Source organism: Molossus molossus, unplaced genomic scaffold (assembly GCF_014108415.1).
Source record: "Molossus molossus isolate mMolMol1 unplaced genomic scaffold, mMolMol1.p scaffold_m16_p_6, whole genome shotgun sequence".
NCBI lineage: Eukaryota > Metazoa > Chordata > Mammalia > Chiroptera > Molossidae > Molossus > Molossus molossus.
In genome coordinates this window covers 23263028-23287436 of record NW_023425399.1, presented here as the reverse complement: position 1 = coordinate 23287436, position 24409 = coordinate 23263028, and the positions used below count along the sequence as shown (strand labels likewise).

The 24409-nt window shown below is 54.3% G+C and overlaps 1 protein-coding gene across 1 annotated transcript; it reads left to right on the top strand.

Moving 5' to 3' along the window:
- Positions 1-4231: 4231 nt before the first annotated feature.
- Positions 4232-20101, top strand: MYLK2 (myosin light chain kinase 2). Its single transcript, XM_036244834.1, has 13 exons — positions 4232-4481; positions 4957-5040; positions 6358-6784; positions 7691-7992; positions 9543-9648; positions 10202-10295; positions 13005-13114; positions 13197-13338; positions 16779-16849; positions 16975-17103; positions 17666-17818; positions 17966-18098; positions 19141-20101. The coding sequence occupies exons 1-13, from the start codon at positions 4430-4432 to the stop codon at positions 19219-19221; spliced, it is 1884 nt and encodes a 627-aa protein (XP_036100727.1). The 5' UTR covers positions 4232-4429; the 3' UTR covers positions 19222-20101.
- The last annotated feature ends 4308 nt before the right edge of the window (positions 20102-24409 follow it).

Genomic DNA, 24409 nt, shown 5'->3' with positions numbered 1-24409 from the left:
GTTCATACTCAACTCAGTGAGTTTGCTCTGTGACTCCGTTTTCCTGTCGCATCTTTGAATAGAGTTGAAATAGCTGACATTTATAAAGCACTTACTATGTACCCATGCATTGTTCAACATGCTTTGTATCCCACCATCCCCATCCTGAGAAGCAGATGCTCCTACAGGAGAGGAAACAAGCAAAGGTATTTGCCTCAGTTATTAGTCTCAGCTTGACAGAGCTCTTAACCACTACTCAGACTGTCGGAACTGAATTGAGGATGCTCATGAAGTCGCTTAGTGCAGGGTCCAGCCAGTTTATGTAAGAGTTCGAGAAATGCTAGTTATTATTTGGGAATCATAACAGTAGCTAATTAAGCCCCTTACGTCGTCCCAGTCTGGAGTTTGGTCCCATCAGGAGGTGGCTCTGGATTTGAAGCGACTCAATAGCTGTGTGACTTTAGAGACAAGCCTCTTACCCTTTCTTGGCATCATTGGAAGGGTCTAACACTTGGCCTCTCACTCCCTTGTAAGGGAGGATCCAATGAGCTGGGGTGAAGCCTTTGGCAGAGTCAGGCCTGGCCCTTAATGGGCGCTCACTCGATAAGTGAGCGGTATTGACAACCACACTAACAAGAGGATGTCAGCAAGGGCCATCATAGTAGAGCAATCCTTCACACCTAGGCCAGACCCTTGCTAGTCACTCATCCAACACTGATTTGCAAGTACACTTTGTGCTGGGGACACAGGTGAGCATCACGCAGCCCCCGCCCCCAAGGGGCTTCCAGACAGTGTCAATCATGGGGTCAACCTGCGGTTGAAGGAGGCCAGAGGAGGGAGGTCCAGCGTTTCAAGCTAAACCAGAAGCTGCTCTGGGAGCCTGGGGCTCCCAATAACGGGTCCAGGAAGCACTTCAACCTTCAGAATGCTGAGACCCCAGCAGGGAAAGGGGGGCGAGGCACAGGCTGGGAAACTTGACAGAAGAAAGAGAACTTGAGGCTGTGAAGAAGGACGTTTCTGGCTCAACTCCCTTCCCTGTGGAGTAACTTTGGGCAAATTAGTTGATCTTTTGATCCTCCCTGTCTTCCTCTAGAAAATAAGACGAAAGCTCCCCACAGACTTATTATTATCAAGATGATGTTTTAAGACAATACGGATAAAGCTGGTAATAGTAGGCACTCAAAAACATGGGAGCTCCCTTCCCTTTAGAGTCTGGGTTCAGGTCCTCGCTCAGTCCCTTACAAACTGGATGACTTTGGGTAAGTTAGTTAACCTCTCCATGCCTCAGTTTCCCCATCTGTGGGCGTAGCTACCTCATTGAGTTGTTCTGAAGACCACATGAGTGAACCACAGGAGAGCACTGAGAACGAGGCCTGGCACACAGGGCAAGTCCTAGACAGGCATCAGCTATTATTTTTGCTTTCTAGCAGAGGCAGGCTGTCACCTGGACTGTGAGGAGAGAAATGGACGGGGGTCCAGGTCAGAAGGGGAGGACCAAGAAGAACAAAAGTCATCAAGAATGAGGAAGGAGCCCTGGCCTGTTTGGTTCAGCGGTTAGAGCATCGGCCCGCAGACCAGAGAGTCCCGGGTTCGGTTCCCGCTAAGGGCACGTACCTCGGTTGCAGTTTGTCCTGGGCCCCGGTTGCGAACCGGGGTTGTGTGGGTGGCGGCCACTCGATGTATCTCTCTCACATCAATGTTTCTCTCTCTCTTCCTCCCTCTCTCCCTCCCATTCTATCTGAAGATAAATGCAAAAATGTCCTCGGGTAAGGATAAAAAAAAAAAAAGAATGAGGAAGGAGCTCTGGCTGGTTTTGCTCAGTGGTTAGAGCGGATTTGAGTCCCAGTCAAGGGCACGTACCTGGGTTACAGGTTCAATCCCCGGCCTGGGTCATGCAGGGGGCAACCAATTGATGTGTCTCTCTCACATCAATGTGAGCTCTAACTCTGTTTTTTTTTTTCTCTTTGCCTGTTTTTTCCCCAACATTTGCTCACTTAAAAAAAAGACACTCACTTTGAAGAGTAATCTGTTCACATAGTTCTGGGATCAAATAGAAAAGTTAAAGGGCAGGTATTTGTCTCCCTCCCTGCCTTGGTCCCACTGTTTGCTTATTTATCTTGCCAGAACAATTCTTACATGTATAAAGTGAAAATTCATATAGTGTTACATATATGATGACGTTAAACATTACATATTACACCCCTTTTTGCCCAGTGGTAGCATTCTCTTCATGCTATCCTGTACCTGGCTTTATTTTTTTCCACTTTGGAGATTGCTTCCTGTCGGTTCATTCACAGATTCCTCGCTCTGCTTCACAGCTTAGCGGTTATTGCCCATTGCTTAGATGCACTGTGTTCTCAGCTCATCTCCCCTCCCTTTTCCCACCTGAGGGCAGGGTTTGTCTTCTTCGTTTGACAGCGGGGTTGAGCCTCGCCATAGTTAGGACCTGGACCCAGACGCCCATGCCAGAGCTATTTCCAATGCACTCGGTTTGGCTAGTTCTCAAGTTCCCTTTCAGAGAAAGGCTGGGGGTAGACAGCCCCTGGATGATGGGTGGCCCCCCCGGATCACACCTCACAACCATCCCATCTCACCTGATCACCTCGGGCTGGAGGGGCCCCTAGAGCATCACTTCGGTGGAGGATCCTTGGAAGACTCTCCATCAGCCCCTCCTTCCAGGAGGGCACCGGAGAGACATGGAGCACTCAGGGGAGGGCCACCGGAGAGACATGGAGCACTCAGGGGAAGGGCACCGGAGAAGGGCACTGAAGAGACGTGGAGCACTCAGGGGAAGGGCACTGGAGAGACGTGGAGCACTCAGGGGAGGGGCACCAGAGAGACGTGGAGCACTCAGGGGAAGGGCACCGGAGAGACGTGGAGCACTCAGGGGAGGGGCACCGGAGAGACGTGGAGCACTCAGGGGAGGGGCACCGGAGAGACGTGGAGCACTCAGGGGAGGGGCACCGGAGAGACGTGGAGCACTCAGGGGAGGGGCACCGGAGAGACTGGAGCACTCAGGGGAAGGGCACCGGAGAGACATGGAGCACTCAGGGGAGGGGCACCGGAGAGACGTGGAGCACTCAGGGGAGGGCCACCGGAGAGACGTGGAGCACTCAGGGGAGGGGCACCGGAGAGACGTGGAGCACTCAGGGGAGGGCCACCGGAGAGACGTGGAGCACTCAGGGGAGGGCCACCGGAGAGACGTGGAGCACTCAGGGGAAGGGCACCGGAGAGACGTGGAGCACTCAGGGGAGGGGCACCGGAGAGACGTGGAGCACTCAGGGGAAGGGCACCGGAGAGACGTGGAGCACTCAGGGGAAGGGCACTGGAGAGACGTGGAGCACTCAGGGGAGGGCCACTGGGGCACTGACCCTCTCCCACAGCCACTTGGGACAGCCTCCATCTCCCCAGGAGCCCCAGAAAAAGACATTTTCCAAAGAAAAGGATTTCAGCCCAGCCACATAGGTGTGGCTCAGTGGTTGAGCATTGACCCATGCACCAAGAGGTTGCCAGTTCGATTCCCAGTCAGGGCACATGCCCAGGTTGTGGGCCAAATCCTCAGTGGGGGGCGTGCAGGAGGCGGCCAGTTGATGTTCTCATAGATGTTTCTATCTCTCCCTCCCTCTACCTTCCTCTCTCTCTAAAATCAATAAAGAGAAAAAAAAAAATTTTTTTTAAACAAAAGAAAAGGCTTTCAGGCCCATGGGCACCTTGGGCAAGTGCCCTTGAGACAATTTCTTACCCAAAGATGCTCCAAGTAAGTCCAATTGCCAGGGGCAGGGCTCATGGGCACAGAGTTGGGCATTGGGATCAGGGTGATTATTTCTGGGCCTGTGTGGCTCTAACCAGGTTCTGGGGGACCGTGGGAGATGTGGCATACAGAGGGACCAAACCAGGGCCCGGCCTGCGCATAGTCTTGCCCTTCAGCCCTGCCTGAGAGCCCCTCTTCTTCCAGGCCCCCTCCCTGATCCCGTTAAAGCCAAGGCCTGGGGAAAGGTTGCTCCCCTGGGGCCCCAGGTGCCCCCTCCTTTTTCTCTTCCTGCTTGTTCCAACATCACTCTCCCCCCAGTCGGTCCGTGGGAAGAATGCTGTGTCCTCTGAATGGGGGCCAAGAGTGACAGGTGGTGGCAGTCCGAGCTGCATGGCCCCTGGTGTAAGAGATCCTCTCCTCCGTCCCCGCCTCCCCGCCTGCGCCCCTGCCTCCGCCTCTGCCCACCCAGCTCGATCCCTTACAACTGCCCCAGGACTGCTCCTGGGCAGCCGCTGCAAAACAGACGGCCACCAGGTTGCCCCTCTCTGCTCCAGGTATCTCTCTCCCCTCGGCCAGCTGTCCCTGGCCTCCTCTCAGCTTGACAAGAAGAGGAATCTGACAGCCTGACACACCTCATGCTTCTTTCTGCAGCTAGACAGACTTGAGATAGACAAGCAGAAGCGTACGCCTCCCTACCTCATGGCGACAGAAAACGGAGCAGTCGAGCTGGGAATCCAGAGCTCATCAACAGGTGCCAAGCTGGGCAGGAGACGGAGGGAGGAGCTTGGGAAGGGGTGTTTGAATCCACATTTGGGCCAGTTCCTCAGTGGTAGTTCTGTGCCCAAGGCCTCTTTGTATGGTGCATGGGAGACTCAGAAATCAGAATTCTCTCTGGGTAAGGCTGGGCTGGGTCAGGAGCTCCCATGAGTTCTTCCCCAGAGAGACTAGGAAAATGTGAAGCTGTCATGGACGGCACCTAAATACAGGGCGAGGGATGGAGGGGCATCTAAGCCCACCAGAGGACTAGAAGCCCGCTGTATAGGCCTCTGAGATCCCGGTGACCCATCTCTAGAGCCCATCAAGTGGCCCTAGAGGCTCAGGGGGACAAGCATTTACAAACTGTTGCCTTGGTGGGGACCAGGGCTCAGAGCTGGTCTCTGGCCAGCCTGGCTAGGGAGAGAGGGGGAGGAGGGTGAATTCTGACGGGTGTCTCACCTCCTCTACAGACAAGGCACCTAAAAGTGAAGCAGGCGAAGGAGCCCAAGCTGCAGAGAAAGACCCTGGCCCCCCAGACCCAAACAAAGACACTGGCCCTCCAGACCCAAAGAATGAGCCTACCGCCCCAGACCCAAAGAATGAGCCTACCGCCCCAGACCCAAAGAATGAGTCTGCAGACCCAGACCCAAAGAAAGAACCTGACCCCCCAGACCCAAAAACAGAAACTTTACCCTCAGACCCAAAGAAAAAACCAGACTCCCCAGACCCAAAGAAAGAACCTGGTCTCCCAGGCCCAAAGGAAAAACCAGGCCCCCCAGACCCAAAGAAAAAACCTGGCCCCCCAGGCCCAAAGGAAAAACCAGGCCCCCCAGACCCAAAGAAGGAAACTAGCCCTTCAGACCCAAAAAAAGAACCTGTCTCCCCAGACCCAAAGAAAAAACCTGACCTCCCAGACCCAAAGAAGGAAGCTGTCCCCTCAGATTCAATAAAAGAACCTGTCCCCCCAGACCCAAAGAAAGAATCTGGCCCCCCAGATCCAAAGAATGAACCTGGACCCCCAGACCCAAAGGAAAAACCTGCCCCTCCAGACCCAAATGAAAAACCTGCCCCCCCAGACCCAAAGAAAGAACCTGGGCCCCCAGACCCAAAGGAAAAACCTGCCCCTCCAGACCCAAATGAAAAACCTGCCCCCCCAGACCCAAAGAAAGAACCTGGGCCCCCAGGCCCAAAGGAAGAACCTGCCCCTCCAGACCCAAATGAAAAACCTGCCCCCCCAGACCCGAAGAAAGAACCTGGCCCCCCAGACCCAAAGGAAAAACCTGCCCCTCCAGACCCAATGAAAAAACCTGCCCCCCCAGACCCAAAGAAGATATCTGACCACCCAGACCCAAAGAAAGAACCTGGGCCCCCAGACCCAAAGAAGGAACTTGTACCCCCAGGTCCAAAGAAGGAACCTGTCCCCCCAGACCCGAAGAAAGAATCTGGGCCCTCAGACCCAAAGAAGGAACCTGTCCCCCAAGATCCAAAGAAGGAACCTGTCTCCCCAGACCCAAAAAAAGAACCTGGGCCCCCAGACCTAAAGAAAGAACCTGTCCCCCCAGACCCAAAGAAAAAATCTGGCCCCCCAGACCCAAAGAAAAAACCTGGCCCCCCAGACCCAAAGAAAGAATCTGGCCCCCCAGACCCAAAGAAAGAACCTGGCTCCCCAGACCCAAAGAAAGAACTTGGCTCCCCAGAACCAAACAAGGAACCTGGCCCCCCAGATCCAAAGAAAGAACCTGTCCCCCCAGACCCAAAGAAAAAATCTGGCCCCCCAGACCCAAAGAAAAAACCTGGCCCCCCAGACCCAAAGAAAGAATCTGGGCTCCCAGACCCAAAGAAAGAACCTGGCTCCCCAGACCCAAAGAAAGAACCTGGCCCCCCAGAACCAAACAAGGAACCTGGCCCCCCAGACCCAAAGAAAGAACCTGGCCCCCCAGACCCAAAGAAAGAATCTGGTTCACCTACCCTGAAGAAAGGTGCCAAAGCCCCTGCCCCAGAGAAAGGGGATGGTGCCCTGGCCCAACCCTCAACTAGCAGCCAGGATCTGGAGGGAGAAGGCGACTTGGGCGGGAGGCCTGCGGAGGGCAGTGCAGGCCAGCCGGCAGCCCTGCCCCAGCAGACCCAGACAGCTGAGGCCAGTGTCAAGAAGCCCAATGACGATGATCAGAAGGCCTCGGGCAGCCAGGATCCTGGAGAACCCAAGGAGCGAAAGAAGGCAGCAGAGGGCCAAGAAGCCGCCAGGAGGGGCTCACTGGCCTTCCTACATAGCCCCAGCTGCCCTGCCGTCATCTCCAGGTGAATGTCCCCTGCCTGGAGGGGTCCTGGACTCTGTCCTCAGGGGGGATGCTGAGCTCCTCTGTCCTGGGAATCATTGTCGTCACATTCACTGGTGGGTTGGGTAGTTCTGATGTTCAGCGACTTCTGTTCTGGGTATTGGCCGTACCTCTTTGTCCCCTTGCATAAACCAGGAATTTCATAGAAGCCTGGACTGTCAGGTAGGAGAGGTCCTCAGAGAAGCCCAGGTGGAACTCTTCTTCTCTAGACACCTGTGGTCCAGACTTCCCCTTATTCTGTGAACTTGGGTCTAACCAACGATGGAGCCGAGGCGTCAGGAGGAAAGGATAACCCCTCTTCTTAGTATAACAATCAGTATAACATGGAAAGATGACTAATAGCAGACTGGTAGATCCTTACTAATACTTTCATAACTTACTAATACTTTTCATAATAAAGCATCAGTCTTATGATGTAATCAATTACACTTACCTGATCGCTAATCACATTAATGAGGTCATTAATGATATATTACAAACCACAATAACACTTAACATATCAATTTAAATTTTATATTAATATCAATTGCATTGACACCATTTTTATGAATCAAGTGCTACATTATCTCCCTAATTATATCCACATAATGATTAACCATACCAACAATCCTATTCATAGTTAGTTAATAATTATCTATGAGTGTGTTGATAGTCAAGATAATGACCACAGTCATTTATAATAGTATTAGCATCCCTTAAATTTGTATAAAGAGAATTTGGATGCATTACCCCCTGCATTTGGGGTGGGGAGGGCAGGGTTATATTAGCTCCAGAGAACAGATGAGGCTTTGGAAGCATGAAGACCTGCTGAAGGCCACAATGGGGCTGTGGCTGCTAAGGGCATCACCTCTGTGTTCTCACCTTCTAGTCCCGAGAACCTGCTGGCTGAGAAGCCCCCAAATGAGGCATCGGAGCTCATCTTTGAAGGGGTGCCCGTGACCCCCAGCCCCATGGAGCCTGAGCCAGCCAAGGCAGCAGAAGGAGGGGAAAACATCCTGGAAGGCAGCCAGAAGGAAGCAGAAGAGAAGGCTCCAGGCCAGACTGGCCAGGCTAAGGTGCAAGGGGACACCTCGAGGGGGATCGAGTTCCAGGCTGTGTCCCCGGAGAGATCGGAGGTGGGGCAGGCCCGCTGTCCCACAGCCAGGGAGGAGGACTGCTTCCAGATTTTGGGTAGGCCATGGGGAGGTGTGGGCTTGGGGTTGCCTGGGGCTGAGAGAAGAGGGAAGGGGGATCCCTAAGTCTGCCCCATTGAGAGGACTGGATTGCTCTGAGCCATGTCTCACCCAGGCTGAGTCATCTAAGTGTCACACACTCTAGGAAATATGAGCTTCTAGACCCTTTTGATAGGTGGGAAACAGAGGCTCACAGAAAGGAAATGGAGCCCCCAGATCCAGAGCTAGGGTAGGAGTTGAACCTGTTAGGACAGCCTGACCCTAGAGTCCAATTTTGATTTTCTTTTACTTTCGGCTAAAATAGAGCTTTGAAAAAAGTCAGGCAGCTTATTGGAGCAACACCAACTCTCCGGACAGTGGAATTTGAAGTCAGTCTGTAGGACTAAAATGCCAGGCTTTGGTAATTAAACTACACGGTGGACAGGGAGGGAAGGGTCATGGGAGCTATAGACGGTTCATGAGCTGAGGAGCACAGGTGTCTGTGGGTGGAAGTAGTGACCAAAGAAGCTGGGCACGTGAGATGAGGTAGGACTGTGGCATGGCCTTAACTGGTGATCAGACAAGGAGCCTGTGGTTTATTCAGAGGGCAGCAGGGAGCCACTGAGCATGCTTGAGCTTGGCGAGTAGATGAATAGATTTGGGCAAGGGTGCAGCGGGGTTGGGGGTGGGGTGAGATGGGGTCAGGAGAGCCCAAGTGTCCTGACACCCTCCCCCCTGGGCCGAGGTGCCCAGGGAGACTCGCCAGCCTGCCTGGTAAGCGGCACAGTGCCACCCAGACAGGTTGGGAGGGCCTGGCGGCTGGGCGGCAGCCAGGAGTCCTGACTCCTCCCCTGAGTAGCAGCAGAGACCTCCGTCCCGCCCCGCCCCGCCCAGAAATCACATCCTCACAGTGACGGGACCTGAACAACCTCCAAGGGCTGTCTGATTTATCACCAGCCCGGCTTCCCTGCCACCCTTGCTATTTATAAAGAGGTTTCTATTCCCGAAGGTTCAGACAGTGGGCTGCCAGGGCCCCTGTTCCCTCTTGTTGTCACTAGGTGGCAGCCTCTCCCTACCAAACTCCGTCCCTGCCTCTACTCCCAGCCCCCACCCAGCCACCCCTCCTGCCCCTGGGCCTTGCACAGGTTAGACACCCATTCCACAGCTCTGGCCAGCTTGTGATGTTATTTGAGTGGATGGTAGGCAGATCCCATCACCTCCCCCATCGGACATAATAACCCCTATCTGGCACCCCACCATTACAGTTGCCCCTTTTTCTTCAATGAAAATGCAGATAGCTTGGGAGGGTCCTAGTAGTCCAATGGACCATCCCTATTGTGGTGCCGGGAGCAGGTGAGCCTCCCTGTGTCAGAGGCAGAGGCCTCCCAAGACCATTGTGTATGGTAGTGGCAGAGCTTAAACTGGAAAGTGAGCCCCCTAGCCCCTGTCCGGGAACCAGCTGTCTCCCAGGTATCACTCAGCTAATTTCTCTGGGGGCAGGAGGCGGTGGGGCCACGGTGGATCCTCAGCAGCCACTGGCACTGACTGATGGCTCTGCTCTGCCTCCAGATGATTGCCCACCACCCCCGGCCCCCTTCCCCCATCGCATTGTGGAGCTGAGGACCGGGAACGTCAACAGTCAATTCAGCATGAACTCCAAGGAGGCGCTGGGCGGGTGAGAGCTGGGCCCTGAGTCCCTGGAAAGCATCGAACCCCCTGGGGCTTTACATCTTCCCTGCAAGGCCCAGCCACACCCCACTGGGCATGACCCACATGGGCACAATTGCTTCCAGTGGTTGCACCTGTCATGTGCAAGCTGTCATGTGACTGATGTCTAATCATGTCACTGTCACTCACACAGACACATCATCGGTCATTCAGTATTTCCTATAGGAAGTACACAGTATTTTCCTGTCTGTCTCAGTTTCAGGCACCACACTGACCCCTCAAGGTGATTTCTGCTTTGTAAAAAGCTCTGATGGTTTCCTTCCCTGGGGTCCAGAGCCTCAGGTTGTCACATCAGAGACCACCCTCCAGATCAGCCTGCCCTTCCTGGACCCACAGTTTGTGTGGTTCAGCCATTGTCCCAGCAGTACAGCTTCAGGAGGGAGTCAGGGCTAGCTGGGCGAGTGTCCCCATCTCATGGCGGGGACCCAGATGGGCACAGCACAAGTCCCCCTCAGCCCTTGCCCCTGGGAACCTTCACTCCCAGCCTCTTCTCTCCCCAGTGGCAAGTTCGGAGCAGTCTGTACCTGCACAGAGAAAGCCACAGGCCTCAAGTTGGCAGCCAAGGTCATAAAAAAACAGACACCCAAAGACAAGGTATTGGGAGTGAGGGCTTGTTATATGAGAGGGAGGATCTTTGGAGTGGGGGGGGGGCTCTCACTTCCCTCTACCCACGTGTCTGTCCAAATGGACAGATGGCTCTGGCCCGTTTGGCTCAGCAGTTAGAGCATTGGCCTGAGGTCCAGAGAGACCCGGGTTCATTTTCCGCTAAGGGCACGTACCTCGGTTGCAGCTTGTCCCCGGCCCTGGTTGGGTCGTGCAGGTGGCGACCACTCGATGTGTCCCTTTCACGTCAATGTTTTTCTCTCTCTCTCTCTTCTTTTCTCTCCCTCCCACTCTATCTGAACAAACAATGAACAAATGTCCTCGGGTGAGGATAAAAAAAAAAAAAGGACAGGCAGACAGCCCTGCCACTGGGGCCTGATGCCCCTAAGCGTAAATCAGACACCACAGTTAGTGAACGCATCCCGGGGACTTCCCCTTCTGGCACAGGATATTCATGCCCTCTGTTTTGTTCAATTCAACAAATACTGCTAAGTGCAGGCTCTGGGCCAGGCCCCGTGCTGGGCACTGGGTGTCCAGAGCAAAGCAAATGCGGTCCCCACCCTCAGGGAACACCAAGGTAGACGGGCCTGGTCCAGAGTTCTGCCTCCAGCCCCAGCCCAGGCCTGGTTCGGAAGAGGTCGAGAGCAGGGCTTGTTGAAGGAAGGAAGGAAGGAAGGAAGGAAGGAAGGAAGGAAGGAAGGAAGGAAGGTAGGAAGGAAGGAAGGAAGGCCGGCAGAGGTTCTCAGGGAGCGAGGGTGTGTGAGGAGGTGGTGATGAACTAACTAGCCACCTGGTGTGATGAGAGCTGTAACTCGGGAAAGTTAGGACAGGGGTCATGAGGAGGGGGCCAAGGAGGCTCCTGTTTCAACCTGGGGGTCAGGGAAGCTTCCTAGACTGGCTGTCTCCGAAATGAACACTATGGAGAAGGAGGGACTGTGGGGGGAGAGGCCTGAGCACCAGAAATAGCAGGTAACTGCTGGGGACCCCTGACGGGAGACAGAGGAGTGAGGTTGTGGGCATTCCAGCAGAGACGGCAGCACATGCAGAGGCCCGGAGCCCAGAGAGAGTAGAGAAGCAGCTCTGGACGGCTGCAGCCCTGCATCCCGTCATAGCTCCAAGCACTTGGGAAGGCAAGTGTTTTCTGTGTGCTCTGCCCCTTCCACTTGACAGGACCTGGATCCATATTACTGACTGCTGGGTCCCCAGGCCTCTGTCGTGCATCTGGCTCAGTGTAGATGCTCAATCCATATTGCTGTGTAAATTTACTGGAGGCAGCTATTGATTAATTAATTACCAAGCAATTGTTTTTGTGCCACTCACTGCGAGGAAAATGGCAGTGAACTAAGAGTCCCTGCCCTCATGGGTTGACATGCTGGAGAAGAGAAACAGACGACTAAAAAACAAAACGCAATACAAAGCAAAAGCAAAACCAAAACCAAAAACAAACCCAGGCAGGAACTGAGAAGTGCTAAGAAGAAAAAGAAAGGCAGGTAAGAAACAGGGAGTGGCCCTGGCCGGTTTGGCTCAGCGGTAGAGCGTCGACCTGCGGTCCAGAGAGACCCGGGTTCAGTTCCCACTAAGGGCACGTACTTTGGTTGCAGTTTGTCCCCGGCCCTGGTTGGTCGTGCGGGTGGCAGCCACTCGATGTGTCCCTTCACGTCGATGTTTCTCTCTCTCTCTCCCTTCCTCTCTCTCCCTCCCACTCTATCTGTACAAAAAATGGAAAAGTGTCCTCGGGTGAGGATAAAAGAAAAAAAAAAAAAGAAACGGGGAGTGTGGGGCTGACAGGGGCCGTTCAGACAGTGGGGCGAGGTCAGGCTCCTGAGGAACGTGTGTCAGCTGAGATACCAATGAAGGAATGGGATAAGGAGAGAGAGGAAGGAATTTGGGTGGTGATAAGGTGTTCTGGGGGACAGCTCGTTTGTAGCATTCGCTGATTTCCGTGGTGTAAATATTTCTACCATAGCTGATTTCAAACTGCCAATGTGACCGCTGGCTTGCAGACTTTCTCAAAGTGACAATAATGGTGGCGTAGGCTAAGCAGGCCGTGGTGGAGGAAGTGAGAAGTGATGAGATCTGTAACCTAGTTTGAAGGTAGAGTCAGAAGGTTTACTGATGGATTGGATGTGGGGTGTGAGGAAGCAAGATTAAGAGAAGAATCTGGGGTTGCTCCTAACTTTTAGTCCTGCACACCTGGTGCTAAGGGGAAAGCCGAGGGCAACTCAAGTGTGGGGGAGGGGTGGCATCAGGGCTGAATTTGGGACATGACCATTGAGATGCCTGTCAGACCTCCAAGGGGAAGGGCACTTGGGCAGTTGGAGATTCGGGTATGTTGAGTTCCAGGGAGTGCTCAGAGGTGGAGACATGTGTTTAGAGACTGACCACATTCGGGTGGAATTGTCTAGGCGTGGGCGTGAGGAGAATGCCCAGGGAGAGAGTGTAGGGAGGGTGGAGGGCAGGGAGGACTGGGCCCCTAGGATGCCAGTATTCAGTCAGAGGAGGGGAGGAACCACAAAGCAATGGCGTCCCACCAGGAAGGACTGGGGTGGTGAGGACTCAGGCTTGGGTGTGGGGAGAGACAGGAGGCAAGGCCAGCGAGGAGGCTGGCAGTGGTCTGGGCAAGGTCTGGTCAGGGTGCAGGTATGGAGGGCAGGGAGTGATGACACTTAGATGGTTCCTCCCGACTTCCTTGGTCCCCAGGAAATGGTGATGCTTGAGATTGAGGTTATGAACCAGCTGAACCACCGCAATCTGATCCAGCTCTATGCAGCCATCGAGACCCCACACGACATCATCCTGTTCTTGGAGTAGTGAGTGCCAGCAGTGGGGGCAGGGGGCCGGGTGGGGTGCCAGAGGCCCAGAAGCAGCCTGTAGAGGGGTCTGTGCATGCAGCATCGAGGGCGGCGAGCTCTTCGAGAGGATTGTGGATGAGGACTATCAGCTGACCGAGGTGGACACCATGGTGTTTGTCAGGCAGATCTGCGACGGGATCCTCTTCATGCATGAGATGCAGGTTCTGCACCTGGACCTCAAGGTACTGGGGCTGGGGCCTCCTGGGAGGGGTCCGGAGCAGCATCTGACCACTTGACATCAGTGTTGCAACCATCCATCCCTCCATCCCCCCAACCCTGACTTTAGTTCTCTTCCTCCATCCCTCTTTCCAACATAGACTCATAAAGTGTTTATTGAACACTCACTGAGTACCAGGCATAGAGAACGAGACAGAAAACAAAACAAAAAAAGACTTAGTCTTTGCTCTTTGGAGCTTCTAGACTGATACTAAGTAGTAGGTACTTGTTGAAAGTGTCTTTTGCAGCCCTCTGAACCCCAAGCTCGGTGCCTCCCACATAGATCTTACTACAGTGATAAGTGTTGCAAAAGCACCGGGTATGTTGAGTTCCAGGGAGTGCTCAGAGGTGGAGACATGTGCTCCACCTGGGCCCTGAAAGACACTGTGAGTGTTTGTTTATTTCCTCAACAAATATTTATTGAGGGCCTACTCCATGCCAGACAGCATTCTAGCTGGTGGAAATCCAGGGGCGAACAAACTAGATCAAAATGCCTGCCCTCATGAGCCGTACGTTCTAGGAGGCGAGTCAGAAGAACAAATCAGTAAGTATAGTGTCCGTGCAGCAACACACACAAGGAATGTGCTAACAGACCTGTTTACTGAAAGGCTGTTTTATATCCCTCCTCTGACCTTGCTCGGTCCTTGCACATAGCAGGTTAGGGGAAGCAATAGATTTTCTGATCAACTGGTAGTGGCTGCCTGGAGCTCAGTGACCTCAGCTGTGGAGGGGGACAGGCAGGAGCAACATGAGAGCCAGGGAGTCCCCATTCTTATGGCGGGTGTTAATGTTTTTAGGGTAAGTGGCCAGGCGAATAGAGAGAAAATAGGCACACTGAGGTGGGTTAGTACCCATCGGCAAGGTGGATGGTACTTGCATTGGTTCATTTGATAATTATGTGCCGAGTACCTGCTAGTGTGCTATTGTGCACTGGGTGAGGCGTGGGCGTTACCATAGAGATGAGGAAGGACACACCCTGCCCCATGGAGCCTGCAGGCTAGTGGGGGAAACGGACATCCATAACATAATAACCAAATAAATAGATCTTTAAAAACTGTCAAAAGCATGATGAAAAAGAACGTAAGAACAACGGGGAGATATACAAGGTGAAATTGGGGAAGTGGGCAAAGACCAGAGCAGTGGAGGGCGGAAGCAGGCCAGGGAGCTGCTGCTGGCTACACACGTCCTGAGCTCATCAGGGGTCCGATGCTGCTCAGGGTGCACACCCCACCCGCTCAGCCCACTGGGTCCGGTGTCCTGTTATCATCCCCACTGACAGGGAGGAGGAAAAGATGTAATAAGGAGATGGGTTTCAATGGGGCCACCATGGCAGAGGGAGTTTAGGAGGCTGTTGTAATAAGCTTAGAGAGAGATGGTGGGGCTGGAACCAGTGGCAGTGGGGGGATGGGAAGTGGCTAGCCGATGGATGCTTTCTGAAAATAGAGCCATTCTGATTTGCCAATAGTTTGAACAGGGTTTGGGGAGGGGTTGGGGGAGAAAAAGTAAGGGTGGCCCCTGAGTTTCTGGATGGCACCCATGTCATTGGAGTCTCCCATTCCCCAGGAAAAGCCAATTTATATGGGGTGGGGCAGGGACCTCAATGAAAATGCAGTGCCCTGGGAAGAAGCTCAGCCTTAATCTTCTGTATCCTAAAATGTGCCTTTTCAGGATAGCAATACGTTTTTCATCAGAAGTAAGTTGGGTGAACCATTTTCCAGGCTGGGGCTTCTCAGAAAGTCTCCTGTCCTCCAAAAAGAGATCTAAGTCTCTCATTTCCCCAAAGGGTTGTACCCTGGGACCTTTCTTTTCCTTCCCTGTTTTGGTGGGACACCAGGTCAAGCTATTAAAGTCCTTAGTGCCCTGCTCTAAGTGAATGCAGCAGTTGGAAAATGGCCTTCAGGAAGTATGTCATTAGTGGCCTCCAATCAAATGCCCACAGAGTCCAGAGGAATAACAGAACGGGGTTAAAGGGCCAGTCAGGATGGAACTGGAGACCTTCACAGACTCAGGGGTCAGTGGCAACTCATTAAAGCCGCGCATGGTTATGTGGCTGGGGCTGGGGCTTCTGCTATTTCAGGATGTGCTGAAAATCAGGAAATCAGGGTGTGTGTGTAAAATCTCCTGCCTTTAAAAATATATATGTTTTACTGATTTTTAGATAGAGAAGAAGGGAGAGGGAGAGAGAGATAGAAATATCGATGAGAGAGAAATCAGTAGGCTGTCTCCTGCATACCCCCCACCAGGGATCAAGCCCCAAACCCAGGCATGTGCTCCGACTGGGAATTGAACCAGAGATCTCTTGGGACATGGGTCAACGCTCAACCCACTGAGCAACACCATCTGGGCAAATCTCCTGCCTTTTGACCATTGTCAACTACTTAAAATATTTCTGCCCTATAACCCGATTCTTCCTGTGTCCTTGTGTTATATGAAGAGATGGAGCCCTGGCTGGTTTGGCTCAGCGGTTAGAGCACCCGCCAGTGGTCCAGAGAGACCCGGGTTCGGTTCCCGCTAAGGGCACATACCTCGGTTGCAGTTTGTCCCCGGCCCTGGTTGGGTCGTGAGGGTGGCAACCACTCGATGTGTCCCTTTCACATTGATGTTTCTCTCTCTCTCTTCCTCCCACTCTATCTGAACAAAAAATGGAAACATGTCCTCAGTCAGGATAAAAAAAAAAGAGAGATGGAGACCCAGAGTGGGGAGGGATTAGCCTTAAAGTTACTTCATTAACATGCTCACCTGTGCTTGGGACACAGGATTCTTTCTGGGAGCCCTGGCTGAGCACCTATGGGTGTCTTTGTTAGACACTGAGGGTGGGGAGCAAGGGGGCTGAGAGAAGACCATACTTGCCCTGGAGGAATCAACTCACAAGCAGACTGTCTGCCCAACCCTACCCTGTAGAGCACACTATGGGTCCTTGCTGGCTGGCGGCAGGCAGTGATATCAAGGGACCGGCACTGGAAACAGACAGTCCTGGGGTCAAGTCCTGGTTCTATCACTTACTTGTTGGGTGACTAAGTCACTTCTGTGTCAAAGTCTCAGTTTTCTCAGCTGTGAACTGGGCATGGAGAGGGGACGGTCTCTGCTCGTAGAGCGGTGGGGAGGATTGAGAAGCTAACATGGGCAAAGTGACTGACACAGGGCTGGTGTTCTGGAGGTGTTGCCGTCATCCCTGACTGGGGAGACAAGAGTAACACCCCTTAGAGTGTGGCAGGAGCAGCGTGAAGGCCCTCTGTTCCCAGAGGCCTCTGGGAGCCCCGAGCTGGCATTTCCTTTCTCCATGTACCTGGTGGTGGCTCTGAGCCAGCCTCTTACCCGGGGACTTGGACCTGGGACCTGGGTGGACCTGACAGGGAGGGAGGGTAAACCGGGTCAGAGGCCAATCCAGGCCACCCCTTCTCCTCAGCCAGAGAACATCCTATGTGTCAACACCACCGGCCATTTGGTGAAGATCATTGACTTCGGCCTGGCACGAAGGTACCACCTTGGGGTGGGAGGGAGGGCATGGCAAGCCTCTGCGGAGGGCAGAGGGCAAAGGAGGGGTGTAGGGGGCGTGGGAACAGACTGGGAGCTGCACTCTGAGTGTCTGGTCTCACCTCCAGGTATAATCCCAATGAGAAGCTGAAGGTGAATTTTGGGACTCCAGAGTTCCTGTCACCTGAGGTGGTGAATTACGACCAAATCTCCGACAAGACAGACATGTGGAGTATGGGGGTCATCACCTACATGCTGTGAGCCCCGAGGGAGCATGGTGTTCCTGGACTTGGGGCACCTGGGTGGGCAGCTGAGGCCGAGACTGGCCTTGGATCCTGGTGAGGTGGTCTCACCTCCTCACTCACTCAGTCAGGGGTTTGCTGGGTGTTGGGAGTGCTAGGGAGAACCAAGAAAGGGGAACTTTGTACCCATTTTATAAATGAAGAAACTGAGGCCCCTAAAGGCACAGCATCCCAACCCAGGGCTCTGGACAGCAGATCTCTGACATCCCAGGGTGGGGGCAGAGGGATAGTGGACATTTTTTGTGCACTCACCGTTCCTCTTCTTCACTGTAACCCTGGGAAGCTGGGATGATTATGCCCATTTTACAGATGAGAAGAGTGAGGCTCAGAGAGGGGAAGTGACTTGCCCAAGGTCACCCAGCCAGATTCAAACTCAGGTCTGTCCCACATGAGAGGCTGGGGGTCTTTTCAGCACCTGGTGCTGCCTCCTAGGATCTATCCCCACCCCCCAAACCCTCAAAGGTGACTTAGCATCTCTAATCTCACCTCCCTGCCCCCTGTCATCCCCTCCCTCCAGACTGAGTGGCCTCTCCCCCTTCCTGGGAGATGATGACACAGAGACCCTAAATAATGTTCTATCCAGCAACTGGTACTTTGATGAGGAAACCTTCGAGGCTGTGTCGGATGAGGCCAAAGACTTTGTCTCCAACCTCATCGTCAAGGACCAGGGGTGAGGCTCACCACAAGACAGGAACCCACTGTGTGCGAGCCCAGTGCATGCGTGTGCAGGCAGGGTGGGAACTGGCTGGAAGGCCAGCTGGGCTCCAGTGCCTGTGGGAATGCCACCCACCCTCACCATGCTGCCCCCTCCCCACAGGGCCCGCATGAGTGCTGCCCAGTGCCTTGCTCACCCCTGGCTCAACAACCTGGCAGAGAAAGCCAAGCGCTGTAATCGACGCCTCAAGTCCCAGATCTTGCTTAAGAAATACCTCATGAAGAGACGCTGGAAGGTACCACTGGGCTGGGGGCGGGAGGAGGGAGGGGCTGCAAGGCAGAAAGAGCTCCTGGCACCATATCCGGGGCCCCACCAGCCCTGCCTTGGCAGGTTCTGTCCACCAGGCCTGGTCCTGGCTTTCCTCCCTTTGTCCTGGGCTGGCTCCTGACCCTCCACCCACCCCCTCCACCCTGAGGAGGGGTGTCCATCTGGGGCTTGGGCTCAGGAAAATGTCTCTGTCCTCATCACAGGCTTCCTTCCTTCATTTTACAAATATTTATTGAGCCTCTACTACTTCTAGGCACTGGGGATACACCAGTGGATACGAGACACGAGGATTTCAGTGTTTGTGGACTTACATTAGGGGGAGGGGTTGGGAGATATTTAAAGGGTTAAGGAAGGGCTCTAGAAAAAATAATAGGGGTGGCCCTGGCCGGTTTGGCTCAGCAGTTGGAGCATTGACCAGAGAGTCCCAGGTTCGGTTCCTGCTAGGGGCATGTACCAAAAAAATAAAATAGGGGTGGTCAGGAGTGCCAGAGGAGAGGTCACACTTCTAAATAAGTGGTCAGGGAGCATCACCGAGAGGGATACTGTGAACAAAGACCCGAAGGAGGTGAGGAGTGAACGGTGTGGTCCTGGGGAACGCGTCCCAGGCAAAGGGAACAGCCAGTCCAAAGGCCCGAGGTAGAAGCATGGTTGGCAAGTGTGAGGAGCAGGTAGGAAACCAGTACGGATGGAGTGGAAGAATCAAGGGGGCTGGCAGATGAGCTCAGAGAGGAGCGGGAGGCAGGGTGTGGAGGGACTTGTTGGCCATGGTGAGGAGTTTATCTTTTACTTGGAGCACTTGATAGAGCAATAGTCTGCTGACAAATATGTTGAATGGAGGAAGGAATCCTGGAGGACGCAGTGTCAGGGCACCTCCTGTGGCCATTTTGAGTACTGCACCTGCCCTGGCATCGGGCCCTCCTGCAATAAAGGGGACTTGAGGAGACACTCAGCTGTCCCATAGCTTCTCCCTGACCTGATGCTGACTGGGCTCGCTCTCCATCATCCCACAGAAAAACTTCATTGCCGTCAGCGCTGCCAATCGCTTCAAGAAGATCAGCAGCTCAGGGTCACTGATGGCTCTGGGGGTCTGAGCCCCGGGAGCAGCTGAGGCCTGGAAGCAGCTGCATGGTGGCCAAGGCTGAGGCCACACAGCCCAGAGGCCAGAGCAGACGAGCCAGACCCCAGGGCGGGCTGGCCAGGATAAGGCTTCGCCAGGCTGGGAGGCTCGGGGCTCCCCACACCCCCACGTCCCCACACAGTGACTACTTCCCCAGTGAGAGCCGCCTTGGATGTGGCCTGAATCCATCCTGCTATCGCCTCCGCAGACAAGGCTCCGGCACATCAGCCACAGCCCAGACGCCGCAGGCCCGTTGTTCCTCCCCGGCTCCCCCTCTTGGAACTGCTGCCCTGGTGACCCCTGCTTGGTCCCACCTGGGCACCCCTGGCCTGGGCTTGCTCCTAGCTGAAGTGAGAGGGCTAGGGGTCCCCATGTGTGGGGCTCTCGTGGTTGTGGATGGGAGGCTCCTGGCCAGGAAGGAAGGCAGCAAAGCTGATTCCTGAGGCCCAGCTGCCAGGAGACAGAGCAGGCTTTGTGAAAGAGGATCTGCGTGCCCCGCCCGCCTCCCCACACCCAACAGATAAGGTCCAGCACACACCATCTGGCCAGGTCCAACCCCGCCCACCTTCCTTGCTGACCACCAACACACAGGAACTCCAAGTGAGAGAGAGGACACCCAGCCCAGGCCTGGCGAAGGGGGGCAGGTGGGGTCTGGGGAACATGGGAGACCACCCCCGAGCTTGCCTGAGGGTCTTGCTGGCTCAGCCCAGCCGCTCTGGGCCCTCATCCCAGGGGTCACACATGGGGCTCAGATAATGGACTCAGCAGGCCCAGGAGGAGTGCAAAGGCCTTGGGGCAGCCCCCAGCCTGCTCTCAGCTTGTGCCTTGTAAATAAATGTACAGGTTGGATGTGGCCTGCTTCCCTCTGCATTCATTCAGATGAAGTCACAGACGACCCCCATTCATTGAGAACTACTGCAGGCCAGACATGTTAGCGATGTCTGTCAGTTCACGGAGTTATGGTCACCAGTGCAGCCTCAGGAGCCACACTGCCCAGTGCATGATCTGGGCAAGTGGCTTCTCTATTTTGTGCCTCAGTTTCCTCATCTGTGAGAGGGAGGTCACAGCACCAGCTAATATTTATTGGGTGATTACTATGTGCCAAGCTCTACTGAAGCACTGTGTGTATGCTAACTCATTTACTCTTCACAGAAAGGTAATGCTGCAGATATTATTATTAGTCCTATTACAGAGGGGGAAACTGAGGTTCATAGAGGGGAAGAAACTTGAAGACTACTCAACCAGTCAGAAGCTGGAGCTGGAAACGAACTCTTCTGTCTCCCAGAGCAGGGTTCTGCTCATGAGCCCACCCTGCTTTTCACCAGAGTAAGGCGTAAGCAGAGAGCAGAGTCTGCTGGACCTGCCGTGATGGGGTCTCCTGGGAAGCCTCCGGAGAGAGCTGTTCTCTGCTGGGCCACAACCCATCTCACCACAGCCCTGCAGTGCAGAGTAGGGGGCTCCATCTGCTGGGAAAGCAGGGCAGGAGGGCTTAACCCTAAAAGGGTACAGCCTTTCTAGTTGTGAGGACATTGAACCAGAGGTGGGACTGACCGAAGTGGGGCAGCTGGTCTACCTGCTAGAGTCATGTCTATAGGTTCCAGCAGGAATGACAGACAGCACTCCACATGCATTGAGCACCTGCTGGGTGCCAGACCCGGCCCAGCTCCAAGTGTTCATGGTCACATCAGCTCCTCACGGTGACCCTGCATGGTGGTGTTTTGTTGTGTCTATTGCTCAGTTGGGAAAGCCAAGCCTCAGCGAGAGTAAGCCCTTTGCTCAGGATCAGATAGCTAGTCAGTGGCAGAGCTAGGATTTGTACCCAGTCTGGACCCAGAGCCCACGCTCTTAATTGCTACACTGCCTGTTTCCTGAGAATCGTGGACTTGCCCACAGACTGAGACCCTGACAGTTCACCCCCTCCCACCCCTGCCTCTGTGAACATCGATCTGTTGGGTGAGACCAGGGTCCTCACCGCCACCTCTACCCTCTTCCAGCAGGTGGGCGCAAAGTCCTGCTGCAGCAGGTGCCACAAGGGGCTGGTGACTCTGGAGTCTGAGCCTGGTGGGATTTGCATGGCTTGGAGAGACTTGGGGAGCCTAGCTGGGCTCTTGGTGGGAGATGTGTGTGTGGGCAAGGCGCTCATGGCTGTGGATCCCTGCCTGCCTGCCGCCACCTGCCAGCTGGGCCAGGCCTGTGGTTTCCTCTGCGTTCTCTCAGCCTCGCTGGCCCCCACCCAGGCTGAGCCTTGGCCACACAGCGTGATGATGAGGGATGAGTCACTGATGTGAAGTGGGGGGAGAAGGAAATGAGGTCCAGTGAGAGCAGAGATTCAGGGCCTGGATCCAGCTAGGGAAACCGAGGCCAAAACGAGGCAAGCCCCTCGGCAGGGACAACACAGCCGGAACTAGAACCCAGGACCCCCGACTCCCAGCATAAGCTTCAATTGTCTCCTCTATAACGTGAAAACCTCAGCTCTGCTCTCCGCTACCATTCCTAGGGCCATGGTGACAATTAAGATATAGGACTGGGTGCTCATTCACCATATTTCACAGGTTCAGAGAGGGAAAGTGACTTGACCAAGGCTACATAGAAATTGAATATGCCCTGGGTAGGAAGCCCACCCAGAACCGTGGAACAGGGCTGATTACTGTCTTCACCCCCATCCCCTCCCAGGAGTACATCTTAGGAAAAGCTCTGATTCATTAGGTGCCTCCTTTGGGGTTTCCTGGTCCCTGGAGGTAAGAAGATGAGTGGGAAAATGGGGATTCAGAGAGATTTTGCTCCCTTCAAGGGCCACAGAGCACGCCTAGGAAAACGCTGGGGTGTCAGCCCCTAAAATGGGGCTGACCATCCCCAGAGCTCCCATCCCCGGCAGCCTAGAGGTGGGGGTTGGGGGCGCGTTTTCACCTCAGGAGTCACCCTGATGGAGGGAGTGAACCCTAGGCTGGGCCTGCTGGCTGGAGCCAGGGCCAGGGCCAAAGCTCTGGGCCTGGGGTTCTGCAAGTCCCAGCTGCTAGGCTATGACTGTCCCCTGCCCCTTGCTTGGTGTGCCCTGCCCGCCATGGTGCCTGGGTTGTGGGCTCCTCCTGCAAGGTGTCCATCACACTGCTGATGCTGTGACCTTCCCTACAAGGTGCTCTGTGCCTCTTGGGGCCAGAACACAAGCTTCCTCTACCCAGTGTCCTGGGCCCCCTTTGTGGGCTAAGAAGGGTTAACAGCCTCAATGGGACAGCTCCTCCCGGTTGGTCCCAGCCCAGAGAGCGTTCCTCCAAGACTATTTCCTGCCTCTGGGCCTTGGCCAAGCCCACAGTGACCACCCCATGGGTCTGAGGCTGCATCTGGTTTGAATTACACTAGGGCTGGTGACGCTGCCTTTTCCTGTCTGTGTCCAATGGCCTCGAATTCCACTGGCCACCTTGGACCCAACAGGCAGTGGTGGGAAAAGACTCAGCCAGTGACAGGGCTGCCGTGAGGGTATGAATCAGCCAGTGCTGTCCTGAAAGATGTGCCCACCTGGACCAAGCTCCCCCTCGTGCTGCTGCCCACCACATGCCCCTTCCTTCACTCTGATGGGCGTTATCCATCAAGCACCAGGCACTATACCAAGTGATTCCATGTATGAACTCATTACATCCCCACCCTATGACTGGTATTTTCATTACACAGATGAGGAAACTGAGGCAGTTTATGGTCCAGTCATGGGTTCCAAGGATGCCAAGCCAGCAGTCTGACTTCCGACACATCCAATCACTTCATGGCTAATTGTTGAGTCCCTGCTCTGGGTCAGGCCCCAAGCTAGAGTCTGGAAATGAATTAGTCATGGTCCCCACCCTTGGGGAGTTCAGAGCCTCTGAAACCCCAGTTAAGAGTGAAGCTGGAAGGGTATGAAGAAGACACCACTCCGCTTCTTTTCCAGTGAAAGTGACAACCAAGCTGAGAGCAAATGGGAGCGGGTTTTTCCAGATCAAGGGAAGAGGGCGCTCCAGGCAGAAGAGTCACATGTCCAAAGACTTGGAGCTGAGAACAAGCTTGTCTTGGAGCATTTCAGTAGGGTTTCTGCATTGATGAAGCAGGGATAAGCCTGGAGAGTTGGCAAGACCTCAAATGCCAGGCTGGATCGAGGCAATAGAGAGCCATGGAAGGGTTTTGAGCAAAGAAGGGGCATGGTCAGATCTGGGCTTCAGAAGAATCTCTGCAGCCAGGGCGGTCAGTGAGTGGGAGAAAGAGATTGGAGACAGGGACACCAGAGGGAGGCTGAGCCATGTCTGCCTGAGAGGCTGCGAGAACTGTGGGACAGAAGGGAGACGCGGTCCTCATGCCCCTCTTGGGAGACAGGCTGGTGACAGAGACTAGGTGCAGGTTAGACAGAACAGGGTTCCAGTCTATTTATTCATCTTCTCTAAGCCTCAGATTGCTGTCTGTGAAATGGGGTAATAACTGTACCTGCCTCCCAGAGCCAGAACAAAAGTTACATGAGACGTGTAGATAGAGCCGGCACAGGCTGCTGACCTCACGTTCATCCTACAGCCATTTCTCCAGCTCCTACTGTATTCCGGACACTGCTCTCTCTAGGTTCTGGGTCCAAGCAGCCATCGGCCTCACGGAACTTCATGAGTAGTCAGGGACAGCTGCTCTGAGGACCTGAGGGCCCCAGGGAGGGAGTCCTGAGGAGATTCCTGGAAGACTGTTTTAGGAGAAGGAAGAGCAAGTGTGAAGGCTGTTTGGAGTGAGGGGAGGGCAAGAAGAGGCAAGGCCAGGTCACGCCGGCCCCTAAGGACTTGGGTTTCACTCTCTCTGAGGGGGCCAGGGAGCTACTGAGATTCAATCCATGGCAACAGATGAATGGGTGACCACGACTCCATTTGTCCACTCAGCAAACCTGTACTGAGGGCTGCTCTGTGCTGGTCCCTGGGTTAAGGAAGCGGATACAGCGATTCAGGCAGACCCCACCCCTGCCTCTTGAAGCTTACATTCTTAGGCAGAAACACACTAAAAAGGGAATACAACAGAAATGCATAATTCTACATTACAGTAGGTGCCAGATGGAGGAAACAAATAGGGTTCAGAGAAAGAGAATAATCTAGGGGCATCTAGTCAGATGGGGGGGGGGAGAGGCTTCTCCGAGGTGATGGTTGACTTGGGCTCTGGAAGTGGAGAAGTCA

What these genes read in the sequence shown, in the direction of transcription:
- MYLK2 (XM_036244834.1), top strand. Translation starts at nt 4,430, where the DNA reads ATGGCGACAGAAAACGGAGCAGTCGAGCTGGGAATCCAGAGCTCATCA. An exon ending in GGACTGCTTCCAGATTTTGG is followed by an intron (nt 7,993 to 9,542) that starts GTAGGCCATGGG and finishes CTCTGCCTCCAG; the next exon opens with ATGATTGCCCACCACCCCCG. An exon ending in TTCTGCACCTGGACCTCAAG is followed by an intron (nt 13,339 to 16,778) that starts GTACTGGGGCTG and finishes CCTTCTCCTCAG; the next exon opens with CCAGAGAACATCCTATGTGT.